General features: G+C 35.2%; 1 protein-coding gene across 1 annotated transcript in view; it reads left to right on the forward strand.

The window, feature by feature from the left end:
- The window catches only part of LOC149790601 (uncharacterized), a 400,967-nt gene that overhangs the window by 39,024 nt on the left and 346,898 nt on the right, over positions 1 to 15,045 (forward strand). Inside the window, exons 3-4 of the mRNA XM_089972700.1 lie at positions 6,545 to 6,632; positions 12,872 to 13,103. Of these exons, the coding sequence (XP_089828826.1) occupies positions 6,545 to 6,632; positions 12,872 to 13,103 (320 nt within the window). The remainder of the gene's footprint in view (positions 1 to 6,544; positions 6,633 to 12,871; positions 13,104 to 15,045) is intronic.

Consider the following 15,045-nt stretch of genomic DNA (forward strand, 5'->3'; position numbering starts at 1 on the left):
CTCTAAGCATGCACCACTGAAAGTACATTGAGTAAAGAATGAAATCCAACCTAATTGGCTTACTACTGAAATCGTAGATGCTATGAAAACACAAGACCAGTTCAAGGCTATGGAAAACCATGCACAGTATAAAGTATGGAGAAATAAAATAACAAGTATGATTAAAAAAAAAGCTATAAAAAAAAACTTATCAATCACTGCTTGAAAGCAAAAAGAGCAACACAAACATCTTTGGAAAGTCTTTAATGAACTCACTGGAGGAACACACAAAGATCAGAAAATAAAATTCACTCACTGGTAAAATGACACCATAGTCACTGATGACACTGACATTGCAAATGTTTTCAATGATTTTTTCACCAACATTAGCACAAAGTTAAAAGGTCCAGTGATAGAAAACAGCTTTAATGAACTAATAAGTTCTGTAGCAAAATCTCTAAGTAGGTGTATTTCTCTATCCCACCACTGTCAAAAACTTGGTTAAAAAAATGTCTCAGTGAACTTGATACCAAGAAAGCTACAGGACTTGATCAGATTGGTCCATGCCTCATTAAATCTTCTGCCTCTGCTATTTTAGACAGCATAACATTCATAATCAATTTAAGTATTACAACCTCATCTGGCCCCAAAGTATGGAAAACTGCAAAAGTAACTCCTATTCACAAATATGGTTCTAAGGATGATGCTGATAACTACCAACCAATCTCAATACTACCAAACTTGTCAAAATTGATTGAAAAACATGTCCATGACTCATTCATTTCATATTTAACCAAAGAGTTGCTGTTTCACCCAAATCAATCGGGCTTTAGACAGAAACATTCATGTGAGACTACTTTGATCTCCCTAACTGAAAAATGGCTTCAAGTGCTTGACCGAGGTAGAATAATAGGATCTGTATTTGTAGATTTCAGGAAAGCTTTTGACATGGTGGGTCATGATATCCTTTTGAGGAAACTAAAAATCTACCAATGTGATGAAGAAACAGTTAGATGGTTTACTTCTTACTTAAGTGAGAGAACACAACATGTTTATATAAATAATGTTCTGTCTGAACCTGGAACAATTTAATATATATGGAGTACCACAAAGCTCAATTCTAGGTCCATTACTATTTATTTCATTTATTAATGACCTTCCACTTTTACTTAGGGACTCAGTATCATCTTCAGATCTCTATGCAGATGACAACATTGTCAGACATCCAGAACACAAAGCATGAACTCAAAATTTCTTTACAGAATGCCCTAAACAAACTGGACAACTGGTGCACATGCAGTGGCATGGTGGTACATACTGGTAAAACTAAAATATTACTTATCTCAACATGGCAAAAATGGACAAACCTTGATTGTGATGAACTAGGTCTGACATGGAAGGATAAAAATTTGAAAATGGTCTGTCATGATAGACTACTTGGTGTTTTGGTAGATAATGACCTATCATGGACTGAACATATCAAACATATCAGTAAAAAAGTCAATTCAAGTTTAAGGCTTCTCAGTAGGATAAGACATTTTCTCCCTGAAAGGCACAGAAAACTATTTTATAACAGTTACGTACAACCCTATTTAGACTACTGTAATACAGTATGGGGTAATTCAGATGATACAAACATAGAAAAGCTGGCACATCTTCAAAAAAGAGCATTTGGGCTAATATCAATCCAAAAAGAAAGCAAGGAAAAATTAGCTAGTAAGTTAAAAATATTACCTATTAAAGGCCTAATCCTTTTGAGAAAAGCCAGATTAATGTACATGATATCCAATAATAGTGCTCCTGAATATTTACTATCATTATTCCAGTATAGGCTACCTGGCAATACTCCCCACCTGCGATCCATGACTATGAAACAGTATAAAATTTCCAAACCAAATAAGGAATTTATTTAAAAAAGTTTCCAATACTCTGGAACTTTGCTCTGGAATAGTATTCTGAGATTAGAAATGCCCACTGTTTCCTTCTTCCAAACCCAATATATCCAGTGGCTTCAGAGATGCAGCTAGAGTAAATAAATTCCTTTGTATGAGGGCCTCAAGGTAGATTACTTCTTAGCTAATTGTGTTACCTTCTTTAAATAAAGTCATTTTTATTATTATTAATATTATTATTATTAGTAGTAGTAGTAGTAGTAGTACAAGTAGTAGTAGTATTATTGATATATGACAAAGGCATCTCATTTTACCTTTATTTATCTTAGTTAAATAATGAAGTTGCAGAAAGAATCTTAATATTTCTGTTTCAAGTTTTTCATATTCATCTCAAATGGAGTAGAAGGATGACATTAATGTCATAGAAAAACATACAAATGATAGTTGCAGGATTACTGTATAGTTTTTGTATTCTTTTGAAAACCTGTAAGACAACTAAATTGTTATATAACCACAGTTCAAAGCATGCATTCAGTATAATATACATATATAAAAAGTTAATATAATATGTAACATGTAATATAATGTAAAATAGCATGTCAGTCATTCAAGGTTAAAAGCCTGGCTGAAGAGTATGTCATGCAGATTTAGGCATTTTGGTAGATTTTAAATCTTTTCAAGGTGAACCAAGGAATCTGTTTTTTATGTGTAAGACTGGAATTAATTGACAGTTTTAGAAATAGATTTCAGTTGTGGATTTAAAAAAAATGATGATTATCATTTTAATTGCTATGGTTACCCAAAGATGGTTGGCTCTTATTGAGCCATTTAGAATAGCTTTCTCTTGTTAATACCCCCTTTATTATACCATAATTGCAAATATAATCCAGCACTTCAGTGGACCCCATGACCAAAAAATGAAACCATTGTATTGGAATTGATGTATCAAATGCATGATAATGTGGATTAATAGAAAATTGATAGAAAATAACACCAATCATTGTATTATAAATGTTAAAATCATTTCTACTGTTAGGTAAAGTGCATAACACTGTTTTCACTACACTATGGTTTAGTACATAACATGGCTGTTGGCTGTGTACCCAAGCTACCATATTATACCAAGAGAGAGCTATAATTGCTGACATAAGAGAAAAATTTTGTTTAGCTAAATCAGCATGAAAACTTAGCTAGTGAGTTAACCAAAACGAATTGAAAGTTAGAAATATATACATGTACCAAAGAAACTTGTATACAGTGTACATGCTTACTGTATTACAACAAAACATATCTTGAGAACTAAGTTTTCTTAGACCAACTGTCCTGAAAGGCCAGAATTTTGTACATTTACATAGTGTACATGCTTACTGTAGAAAAGTCCATAAATTGTACAAGCTAACTGTAGAAAAGTACATACAGTATACATGCTTACAGTGAAAAAGTCCATACAGTGTACATGCTTACAGTGAAAAGATGATACAGTGTACATGCTTACAGTGAAAAAGTTCATACAGTGTACCTGCTTACTGTAGAAAAGTCCATACAGTGTACATGCTTACAGTGGAAAAGTACATATGGTGTACATGCTTACAGTGGAAAAGTCCATACAGTGTACATGCTTACTGTAAAAAAAAGTCTATACAGTGTACATGCTTACTGCAGAAAAGTACATAGTGTACATGCTTACAGTGGAAAAGTAAGTACAGAATACATGCTTACTGTAGAAATATAAAGTTACAAACATGTCATATAATTTCACTCAATAAATTCACAATAAATGTATATCTCCTATCAAAGTTAGTGCTGTTTCTTGACAACTCATCGGGGTATGAGTGCTCATCTGATGCATGTACTCTGTTTGAAAGATGTCATGTACTCTGAATGAAAGATGTCATGTACTCTGTATGAAATAGGGCATATACTCTGTATGAAAGATGGCATGTACTCTATATGAAATAGGGCATGTACTCTGTATGAAAGATGGCATATACTCTGTATGAAAAAGGGCATATACTCTATCAAAGATGGCATGTACTCTATATGAAATAGGGCATATACTCTGTATGGAAGATGTCATGTACTCTGTATGAAACGGGGCATATACTTTGTATGAAAGATGGCATGTATTCTGTATGGAAGATGGAATGTACCCTGTATGAAATAGGGCATATACTCTGTATGAAAGATGGCATGTACTCTGTATAAAATAGGGCATATTCTCTGTAAGAAAGATGGCATGTACTCGGTATGAAATAGGGTGTATACTTTGTATGAAAGATGGCATGTACTCTATATGAAATAGGGGATATACTCTGTATGAAAGATGGCATTTACTTTGTATGAAAGATGTTATGTACTCTGTATGAAATAGGGCATGTACTCTGTATGAAAGAGGGCATGTACTTTGTATGAAAGAGGGCATGTTATCTATAGAAAGAGGGCATGTACCCTGTATGAAATATGGCATGTACTTTTATGAACGATGGCATGTACTTTTTATGAAAGATGGCATGTACTCTGTATGAAAGATGGCATGTACTCTGTATGAAATATGGCACATACTCTGTATGAAGATAGCATTTACTGTTTGAAAGTTGCCATGTACTGTATGAAAGATGGCATGTACTCTGTATAAAAGAGGGCATATAATCTTGTTATGTTTAGGCTCTTACAAAACATAACAAGAAAAGAGTGAAGACAAGAAGCTTTGTAAAATGTAACAAATAATTTATTTCCCTAGAAAAACAAGGTAAAAATGAGAAAAAAAACTTAGGGTTGTATGAATTAAATCCAAGAATAATCCAGAAATTAAAAAAATAGAAGTCCTAGTAATAAAAAGTCCTAATGAAACCGAGTCCGAATCCTGATGAAATCCGAAATGGAAGGCAATGACAGATGCTGTGGTCAATGTTGTGCTGATGTGTCAGCAGTTCTTTGTTGAATCACAGAAAATAATATTGCAGTGTTTGAATTCTGTGTAATTTCTATAACTGTCCTTGTCCAAGAATTAGTTTAGAGCACAAGTATTTCCAAGGAAAAATAATCTCTTAGAAAAAAAATCAACTCAAGCTGGTCACAACAAAAAAACACTGACTTCTCAAGTGTTATGGCAAGAATAATTATTCTTTCTCAAAACATCAATATTAAATCTGGCTATGGCACAAAACAGATTAACATATGAGGGTCACATGATCATGTTTCTAGAACAACATAGAAGCTTTTTACATGCCTAACGTCATGTACTCCCAGCATGGCCTTGACTAAAACCAATGATTTTTATTCTGGGAAAGAATAAAAAACAATTTGAAAAACATTGTTAACAAGAACCCTATACTGGTTCTGAACCAACAAACTAACAATTAAATTAAATCAAATATAAATTATATCTAATGTACATAACACTCTATATGAAAAAGGGCATATACTCTGTATGAAAGAGGACATGTACTCTATATGAGGCATGTACTATATGAAAGATGAGCTCAAGTACTTTATGAAAGAGAGCATGTACTCTGTATGAAAAATGGCACATACTCTGCATGGAAAAAAGCATCTACTCGGTGTGACAGAGAGTATGTACTTTGTATGAAAGAAGACATGTACTCTTTATGAAAGATGGCATGTACTCTGTATAAAATAGGACATGTTCTCTGCATGAAAGAGGGCATGCACTTTGTATGAAAGATGGCATATACTTTATAGGAAAGAGGGCATGTACATTGTTTGAAAGCTGGCATGTACTCTGCATGAAAGAAGTACTCTGTGGCGGAGAGAATGTACTTTGTATGAAAGAAGATGTACACTGTATAAAAGAGGGCATATACTCAGTATAAAAGAGGGCATGTACTTTGTATGAAAGATGTCATGTACTCTGTATGAAAGAGGGCATGTATTCTGCATGAAAGATAGCATGTACTGTATGAATGAGGGCATTTATTCTATATGAAAGATGGCATGTACTCTGTTTAAAAGATGGCATGTACTCTGTATGAACAATGGCATGTACGCTGTGAAATAGTAGGGCATATACTTTGTATGAAAATGGCATGTACTCTGTATGAAAGATGGTGTGTACTCTGAAAGATAGCATGTACTTTGTATAAATGATGGCATGTACTCTGTATGGAAGATAGCATGTACTCTGTGAAAGAGAAGGGCATATACTTTGTATGAAAAATGGCATGTACTCTGTTTTAAAGATGGCATGTACTCTGTTTGAAAGATGGCATGTACTCTGAAAGATGGCTTGTACTCTGTATGAATGAAGGCATGTATTCTGTATTAAAGATGGCATGTACTCTGCATGAAAAAGGGCATATACTCTATATAAAAGATGGCATGTACTCTGCATGAAAGATATCATGTACTCTGTATGAAATAGGACATTTTTGTGCATTTTTCAGGTATATTTTAAGATAATATTTCTCCTGAAAGTAAAATAAAATAGAGGCTAGTGATAAGTTGATTCCAAAAATGTACAGATTGAATGTTATCATATGCCATGAGTTAAACTTATCGAGATTCAAGACAGTGCAGTCCCTAATCAAGCAGGATTAATCCCAAGAGTACAGGGCTAGACTGTACCTACGGAGAGCAGGGTGCGGCACACTTCTAAAACAGGCTACAAAAACACTGCACTCATTTACAGTCATCTTTTTCCATTTATTTTCCAGCTGCCCAGGTGGATCAAGCCCCAAAATGGCTTGTACTAAAGGAACCTACAATACAAACACAGGGAGCTCCTCAGTTTCTGCTTGCACTGTAAGTATTATTTAGTTTCAATTGCATTAGCAGATAATGAGACGTGAGATATCAGAGTAAAATCTATCCTGAGAGGACACTGTTTTGTTAGACTGTCCTGAAAGACCAGATTTTTCATGCATGGATTAAATGTTTTATGTAATATGATTCCCTTTAACAAGAAAACACCTTAATTAAGGGACCACTTTTTGTATTATAGACCAGAAGAACTGTCATCCATTGTCTGCTTGTCATCTGTCCATTAGCACAAGTTATCGCTACCCTCCTAAACTACTGAGGGAATAACCGTGCAACATTACCAAGACTTTCATCCCAAGGTTAGTTATGGAAATTGTGCTCCACAGACATCTTGTGTGATTTCCAGGGTGGACATCTAGAAGAACTTGCTGTCACTACTATATTTGCACCGATTGATATAATGACATTTTAATTTTTTTTTTTAAATACTTCATATGGTATTTGGTTGGTCCTAAATGAAAACGGTGCATTGAAATCTTCAAAAATCCTGTTATCACTACTGGGCCTGAACTGATGGACAAATCGTCATGACTCTGGTTTTTTGCTAAAAATACTTCTTATGGTTTATAGTCGGTGTTAAACGAAAATGGTGTCAATCTGATGTCCAATATGGCCTCTGTGGTGACCATCTTGAAAACATTTTGATTAGTACACCCGATGAACAGAGTGTTTTATCAACAGGAGGACTTCAGAAAAGGACTTCCTATATCAAGTTGATCTTTGTGAAAATGATTCTGATCTGATTCACAACTTGGCAGACATGGTGGCCATTTTGAAACTCTTGTTGAACTTGCTGATTCTCCTAAGTGGATAGTGATGGCAACATTGAATTTTGCTCTGAAAATCTGTTCTGATATATTATTGGACCTAAACCTCCACTGGCTGTTATGAATGTCCTCAACGAAAATGGTGCTAATGTTACCCACCAAAATGTGGCAAATCTCATTACAGCTACTTCTACTGGGTGGATGACCATATCAGCATATTTTGGTTTTCTTTAAAGTTTAAAACCCTAGTTATTCTTGCAATATGTAATTGTTCTATATTGACATCATACTGATCTTACCTAAACAAAATCTGGACCCCGAGTGGCCGGGTGGTCTAAAGCGCTCACCATTACAGATCAGTGCCATCTCACCTCTGTCTGCGTGGGTTCGAGTCTCAGGCTAAGCCAATGTGGGTACGTGAGAAATCTTGCCAGTAGCTTCTCATGGATCATTGGTTCTTTCTGGGGTTTTACCGTGTTCTTCCTCCACCATTGATACTGGCTGCCATGTTTAGCCTATCTTGGCATTAAACCCTACTACAACAACAATAACAACCTAAAAAAAATCCCTTATGTTGCTTAACTTCTCCTAAACAAGATGGTCATATTGACATGGAGTTTTCATGAAAACACTATAGCATTATATAATTGGTTCTGAATGACAGTGGTGCCCATCTGACCTTAACATGGCATCACAATGACCAGCAAATTAAAAGTTTGTCATCTGCATGAGTGATGCCCGCATTGACTTGGAAAGACAGTGAAAATTCACTGGCCCTAACATGAAAAGGCAGTTGAAAATTTTCTGTGGTCATGCAAATTTTCCAGTTAACTTCTGATCTCCATGCTTTGATGAGAGTGAGTATTAGTTCAGGGCTGACTGGTTTCTGTTTAAGGTCAATTATAGACTTTTATATTTGAAGGTCAAATACACAGGTTTCTGTTTGAAAGTCAGATACAGAGGTTTTTGTTTAAACTGTCTTTTAATCTTCCATTCCCAAAAAAACAAACATATATTTCTTGTTATATTGCTTTGTTTATGAATAATTTAGTTTAAAAATATGATACTAAAAACTGGTACAGGTATTACTTTCCCTTTATATATATATATATATATATATATATATATATATATATATATATATATATATATATATATATATATACATACATATATACAAAAATAAGTTACATATCATTACATTGAAAATCCCACTATTGTAGAGACAACTTTGGATAGGTTATGAAGTGAATAGTCATCCAGTGGAAATGAAGAAAAATAAAATGACTGATGTTAAAAGGCCATATGGTCATGATAGGATGTGACAGTAAAGAAAACAAATGATGGTAGTTATTGGAAAGAATTTAGAAAAATAATCTTGATTCAGATGGGTAAGCAAGATATTGGCCTGTTTTCTAACTTTGATATTATATAAGCCACATTGAGAAAAGGTTTGCATTAGATCCATATTTTTAATGACAATTATCAACAATAGCGCTTCGAAAACAACTGCTTTTGTTTGAAAATGGTCTCTGGCAAACCTTGCCTTCATTTAATTTCATACCTTGAGCTTAACATTTTATCTTGATGTTTGTTAATATTATTGCTATGTCATAAATCTTTAAGACAAAGTTTTAAAAAAGATTTATTTGCATTTCAAAGTTTTGTGATCTGAGAAGTGTGATGGCCTAATAATATTCTTCTCTTTCATGCTTGCTTTCTCTCTCTCTCTCTCTCTCTCTCTCTCTCTCTCTCACTTGCTTATTCTATCATGTTCCAGCAGTGTTTGCCTAAATAATATGTGTAAATCCTTTTCTCAGCATTTTTGGGAAGTTTTGTTTTTTGATCCACTTGTAATGTGCATGGGAAATAAAAGAATGAGTAGAGGGGTCTACTGCCAGACATGGTAATTTTGTATTTGATACCAGTCTACTGACAGACATGGTAGTTTTAAATCTGATACTAATCTACTGCCAGACATGGTAATTTTGTATTTGATACCAGTCTACTGCCAGACATGGTAATTTTGTATTTGATACCAGTCTACTGCCAGACATGGTAATTTTATATTTGATACCAGTCTACTGCCAGACATGGTAATTTTGTATTTTATACCAGTCTACTGACAGACATGGTAATTTTGTATTTGATACCAGTCTACTGAGAGACATGGTAATTTTGAATCTGATTCTAGTCTACTGCCAGACATGGTAATTTGGCATTTCATACCAGTCTACTGCCAGACATGGTAATTTTGAATCTGATACTAGTCTACTGCCAGACATGGTAATTTTGTATTTGATACCAGTGTACTGCCAGACATGTTAATTTTGTATCTGATACTAATATACTGCTGGACATGGTAATTTTGTATTTGATACCAGTCTACTGCCAGACATGGTAATTTTGTATATGTCACCAGTCTACTGCCAGACAACGAAATTTTGTATCTGATACCAGTCTGCTGCCAGAATGGTAATTTTGTATTTGATACCAGCGTACTGCCAGACATGGTAATTTTGTAATTGATACCAGTGTCCAGCCAGACATGGTAATTTTGTATTTGATACCAGTCTACTGCCAGACATGGTAATTTTGTATTTTATACCAGTCCACTGACAGACATGGTAATTTTGTATTTGATACCAGTCTACTGAGAGACATGGTAGTTTTGAATCTGATACCAGTCTAATGCCAGATATGGTAATTTTGTATTTGATACCAGTCTAGTGCCATACATGGTAATTTTGTATTTGATACCAGTGTACTGCCATACATAGTAATTTTGTATCTGATACCAGTCTACTGCCAGATATGGTAATTTTGAACCTGATGCTAGTCTACTGCCAGACATGGTAATTTTGTATTTCATACCAGTCTACTACCAGACATGGTAATTGTGAATCTGAAACTAGTCTACTGCCAGACATGGTAATTTTGTATTTGATAACAGTCTACTGCCAGACATGGTAATTTTGTATCTGATACTAATATACTGCCAGACATGGTAATTTTGTATCTGATACCAGTCTACTGCCAGACATGGTAATTTTGTATATGTCACCAGTCTACTGCCAGACAACGAAATTTTGTATTTGATACTAGTCTACTGCCAGACATGGTAATTTTGTATTTGATACCAGTGTACTGCCAGACATGGTAATTTTGTAATTGATACTAGTGTACTGCCAGACATGGTAATCTTGTATTTGATACCAGTTTACTGCCAGACATGGTAATTTTGAATCTGATACTAGTCTACTGCCAGACATGGTAATTTTGTGTTTGATACCAGTCTATTGCCAGACATGGTAATTTTGTATTTGATACCAGTGTACTGCCAGACATGGTAATTTTGTAATTGATACTAGTGTACTGCCAGACATGGTAATTTTGTATTTGATACCAGTGTACTGCAGATTTGGTAATTTTGAATCTGATGCTGGTCTACTGTCAGACTTGGTAATTTTGTATCTGATACCAGTCTACTGCCAGACATGGTAATTGTGAATCTCAAACTAGTCTACTTCCAGACATGGTAATTTTGTACTTGATACATCTCCTGCCAGACATGGTAATTTTGTATTTGATACCAGTCTACTGCCAGACATGGTAATTTTGAATCTGATTCTAGCCTACTGCCAGACATGGTAATTTTGTATTTCATACCAGTCTACTGCCAGACATGGTAATTGTGAATCTGAAACTAGTCTACTGCCAGACATGGTAATTTTGTATTTGATACCAGTCTACTGCCAGACATGGTAATTTTGTATATGTCACCAGTCTACTGCCAGACATGGTAATTTTGTAATTGATGCCAGTCTACTGCCAGACATGGTAATTGTGAATCTGAAACTAGTCTGCTGCCAGACATGGTAATTTTGTATTTGATACCAGTGTACTGCCAGACGTGTTAATTTTGTATCTGATACTAATATACTGCCAGACATGGTAATTTTGTATTTCATACCAGTGTACTGCCAGACATGGTAATTTTGTAATTGATACCAGTCTACTGCCAGACATGGTAATTGTGAATCTGAAACTAGTCTACTGCCAGACATGGTAATTTTGTATTTGATACCAGTCTACTGCCAGACATGTTAATTTTGTATCTGATACTAATATACTGCCAGACATGGTGATTTTGTATCTGATACTAGTCTACTGCCAGACATGGTAATTTTGTATATGCCACCAGTCTACTGCCAGACAATGAAATTTTGTATCTGATATTAGTCTACTGCCAGACATGGTAATTTTGTATTTAATACTAGTCTACTGCCAGACATGGTAATTTTGAATTTGATAATAGTCTACTGCCAGACATGGTAATTTTGTATTTGATACTAATATACTGCCAGACATGGTAATTTTGTATCTGATACTAGTCTACTGCCAGACATGGTAATTTTGTATATGTCACCAGTCTACTGCCAGACAACGAAATTTTGTATCTGATACCAGTCTACTGCCAGACATGGTAATTTTGAATCTGATACTAGTCTACTGCCAGACATGGTAATTTTGTATTTGATACCAGTGTACTGCTAGACATGATAATTTTGTATTTGATACCAGTCTACTGCCAGATTTGGTAATTTTGAATCTGATGCTGGTCTACTGTCAGACTTGGTAATTTTGTATCTGATACCAGTCTACTGCCAGACATGGTAATTGTGAATCTCAAACTAGTCTACTGCCAGACATGGTAATTTTGTATTTGATACATCTCCTGCCAGAAATGGTAATTTTGTATTTGATACCAGTCTACTGCCAGATTTGGTAATTTTGAATCTGATGCTGGTCTACTGTCAGACTTGGTAATTTTGTATCTGATACCAGTCTACTGCCAGACATGGTAATTGTGAATCTCAAACTAGTCTACTTCCAGACATGGTAATTTTGTACTTGATACATCTCCTGCCAGAAATGGTAATTTTGTATTTGATATCAGTCTACTGCCAGACATGGTGATTTTGAATCTGATACCAGTCTTGTAATGTATAATCTTGATCTGTAGAATTGTAATGGCTGAACTCATTTTACATTTAAGTGACCCTGCAGGGCTGTGCAATCCAATGAGTCATCTTCCTTCTTGACATGCCCTTCTGATTTGCCCTGCCATGTAAGCAGGTCACATATCTCTGTGGATCTGTTCATATTTCATAACATTATGACTGTTATGTGTGGTATGCTGATATTACTAGTTTAAGAGACAAAACTCTTTTTATGACAAGGATACTCAGTACAAATACCGAATATTACCTCAGGGTAAAAATAGATTTATATATCTGCATAAGTAGAATTGCCACACAGGGCAGTACAGTAGGTCAGATGGGTTACTTTTTGCTTACTGTCCTGCCCTGCACCATGAGCCATGCAACCTTCTTTTTCTTTGGGATATTCATATGCCATCACCAAGTAAAATGGCTGTTTCTCGGTTTACAGAACTGCCCAACAGGACAGTATAGTGCATCTGATGGGTCAACATCCTGCTCACCCTGCCCAGCTGGGAAAGCCTGTTCTGTAGCTGGGACGCATACTCCATCAGATTGTACAAGTGGGCATTATTCCACTGGAAGTGCCACATCCTGCACAGCCTGTCCCATTGGTTCATATTGCCCAAATGTTGCTGAGAGCCCAAGACTCTGTGCCCAAGGATATTATACGTCTTCTACAGGTAAGTTTAATGGTTCTTCTCATCATTATCAATTATTAATTTGTCTCTTTTACTGTTTATTTTATGCCGTTTGGGATATCTTTATAAAGTCATGTTGTTTAGTGAAACCTGAGAGGCTGGTCGGCAACAAAGCATGAAAACCACAGTTGGAATAGGCAAATTGACTTTTTGTAACATATTCCGATCTATCTGAAGAGCAATATACATGATGTGATTAGACTTTCAAGACATTTTAGAACTTTTTAAGTTTATACTCATTTTTTTATGACTTGTTTGTTCACATTGACTTTTTAACAAAACCATTTTAACCTAATTAAGCAAAAACCATTTGAAGTAGACAGGGAAATTAATGGGCTCATCTGTATTTCTCTAAAGATGACCTGATTAAATTTTCATTTTATTATAGCAGCCCTTCAGATTTGTACTAATTTTGTAACACTTTTGACTTGGTCTATTTGGCTTTGAGCAGAGCAGTATTGGCATTTGTATTTTACAAACACAAATTTAGTTATGACTGATTTGCATGCCTACTTTTAATGCATTTAACTGGTACTTGTATATACCCCAGCTACATTCACTGTAGTACTATAAATCCAGAGACTGTCTCAAAAAACAAAATCAGGAAAATTGCAAAGCAGCTTTGGTGTGAGTGCCCATTTTGCAAGCAAAATATAAGGCTTCATCATTGTGTTGACTTATTGGCTCAAAGGCTGTTCAGCCAAAACCTGTCTTCTTCAGCCTTTTTTAAAAATCAAATTTAGTACTTGGACTGACTTGTAAAATGGGATGTCTCTGAGAGAGATGGAGAGTCCATGGCCTTAATATACCTGTCTATGCAAATTTTTATAGGCTCCAGATAGCACGACACATAGTCTCAGTCATTTGATTATTGAATCGTTATGAAGATTTCTCCTCAATACGTGCTTAAATGATTAGAATGATTCTTTTACGACTGCATATCTCACATTTGATGTCATAAAGCCTTTGCTGAATAACACAGATATCACATTTGATATCATAAAGCCTTTGCTGAATAACACATATCACATTTGATGTCATAAAGCCTTTGCTGAATAACACAGATATCACATTTGATGTCATAAAGCCTTTGCTGAATAACACAGATATCACATTCAGGCACTTGCTTGGTTGAAAGCTTTCTTTTGTGACTCAGTCAACTCATCCACATCATCAGCTTTGTCATCTATACTTTCAAGTGGCTTAGACTGCATGTTTATTTTATCCATAGACCCATAGACAAATTTAACAAATGGAAAACTTTGTTTACAGTAAAAGGTTGTTAACTAACATACTGTACTGTTTTTATACATGTCTGTGTCATGCAGTATGTTTACGGAAAAAGGTAACACACTGTACTGTTTTTAGACATGTCTGTGTCATGCAGTATGTTTGCAGTAAAAGGTAGTTCCTATAAACACACTGTACAAGTTTTAGACATGTCTGTCTCATGCAGTTTGTTCACAGTAAAAGGTAGTTCCTAACACACTGTAATGGTTTCAGACGTGTCATACAGTATGTTTACAGTAAAAGGTAGTTCCTAACACACTGTACTGTTTTTTTACATGTCTGTGTCATGCAGTATGTTTACAGTAAAAGGTAGTGCCTAACACTGTACTGTTTTTAGACACACACACACACACACACACACACACACACACACTGGCATCCTCAGTCTTAAGCCCCCCAATATTCAACACACACACACATGCACACACACACAGAGTTACACTGGCCCCTCAATCTAAAGCCCCACCCACCATATTCAGCACACACACATACACACAGATACCCTGGCCCCCTCACTCTAAAGCCCCTCATTATTCTGCTTCATTTCTTATAAGGCCATTATGGTCAGGGATACTATTAAATCGGTAGCATTTGGTGTTTTCATTGCTACTTAATTTATTTTATTTGTTTTAGT

Source organism: Sinohyriopsis cumingii, chromosome 10 (genome assembly GCF_028554795.1).
Source record: "Sinohyriopsis cumingii isolate HCF-2022 chromosome 10, ASM2855479v2, whole genome shotgun sequence".
Classification (NCBI taxonomy): domain Eukaryota; kingdom Metazoa; phylum Mollusca; class Bivalvia; order Unionida; family Unionidae; genus Sinohyriopsis; species Sinohyriopsis cumingii.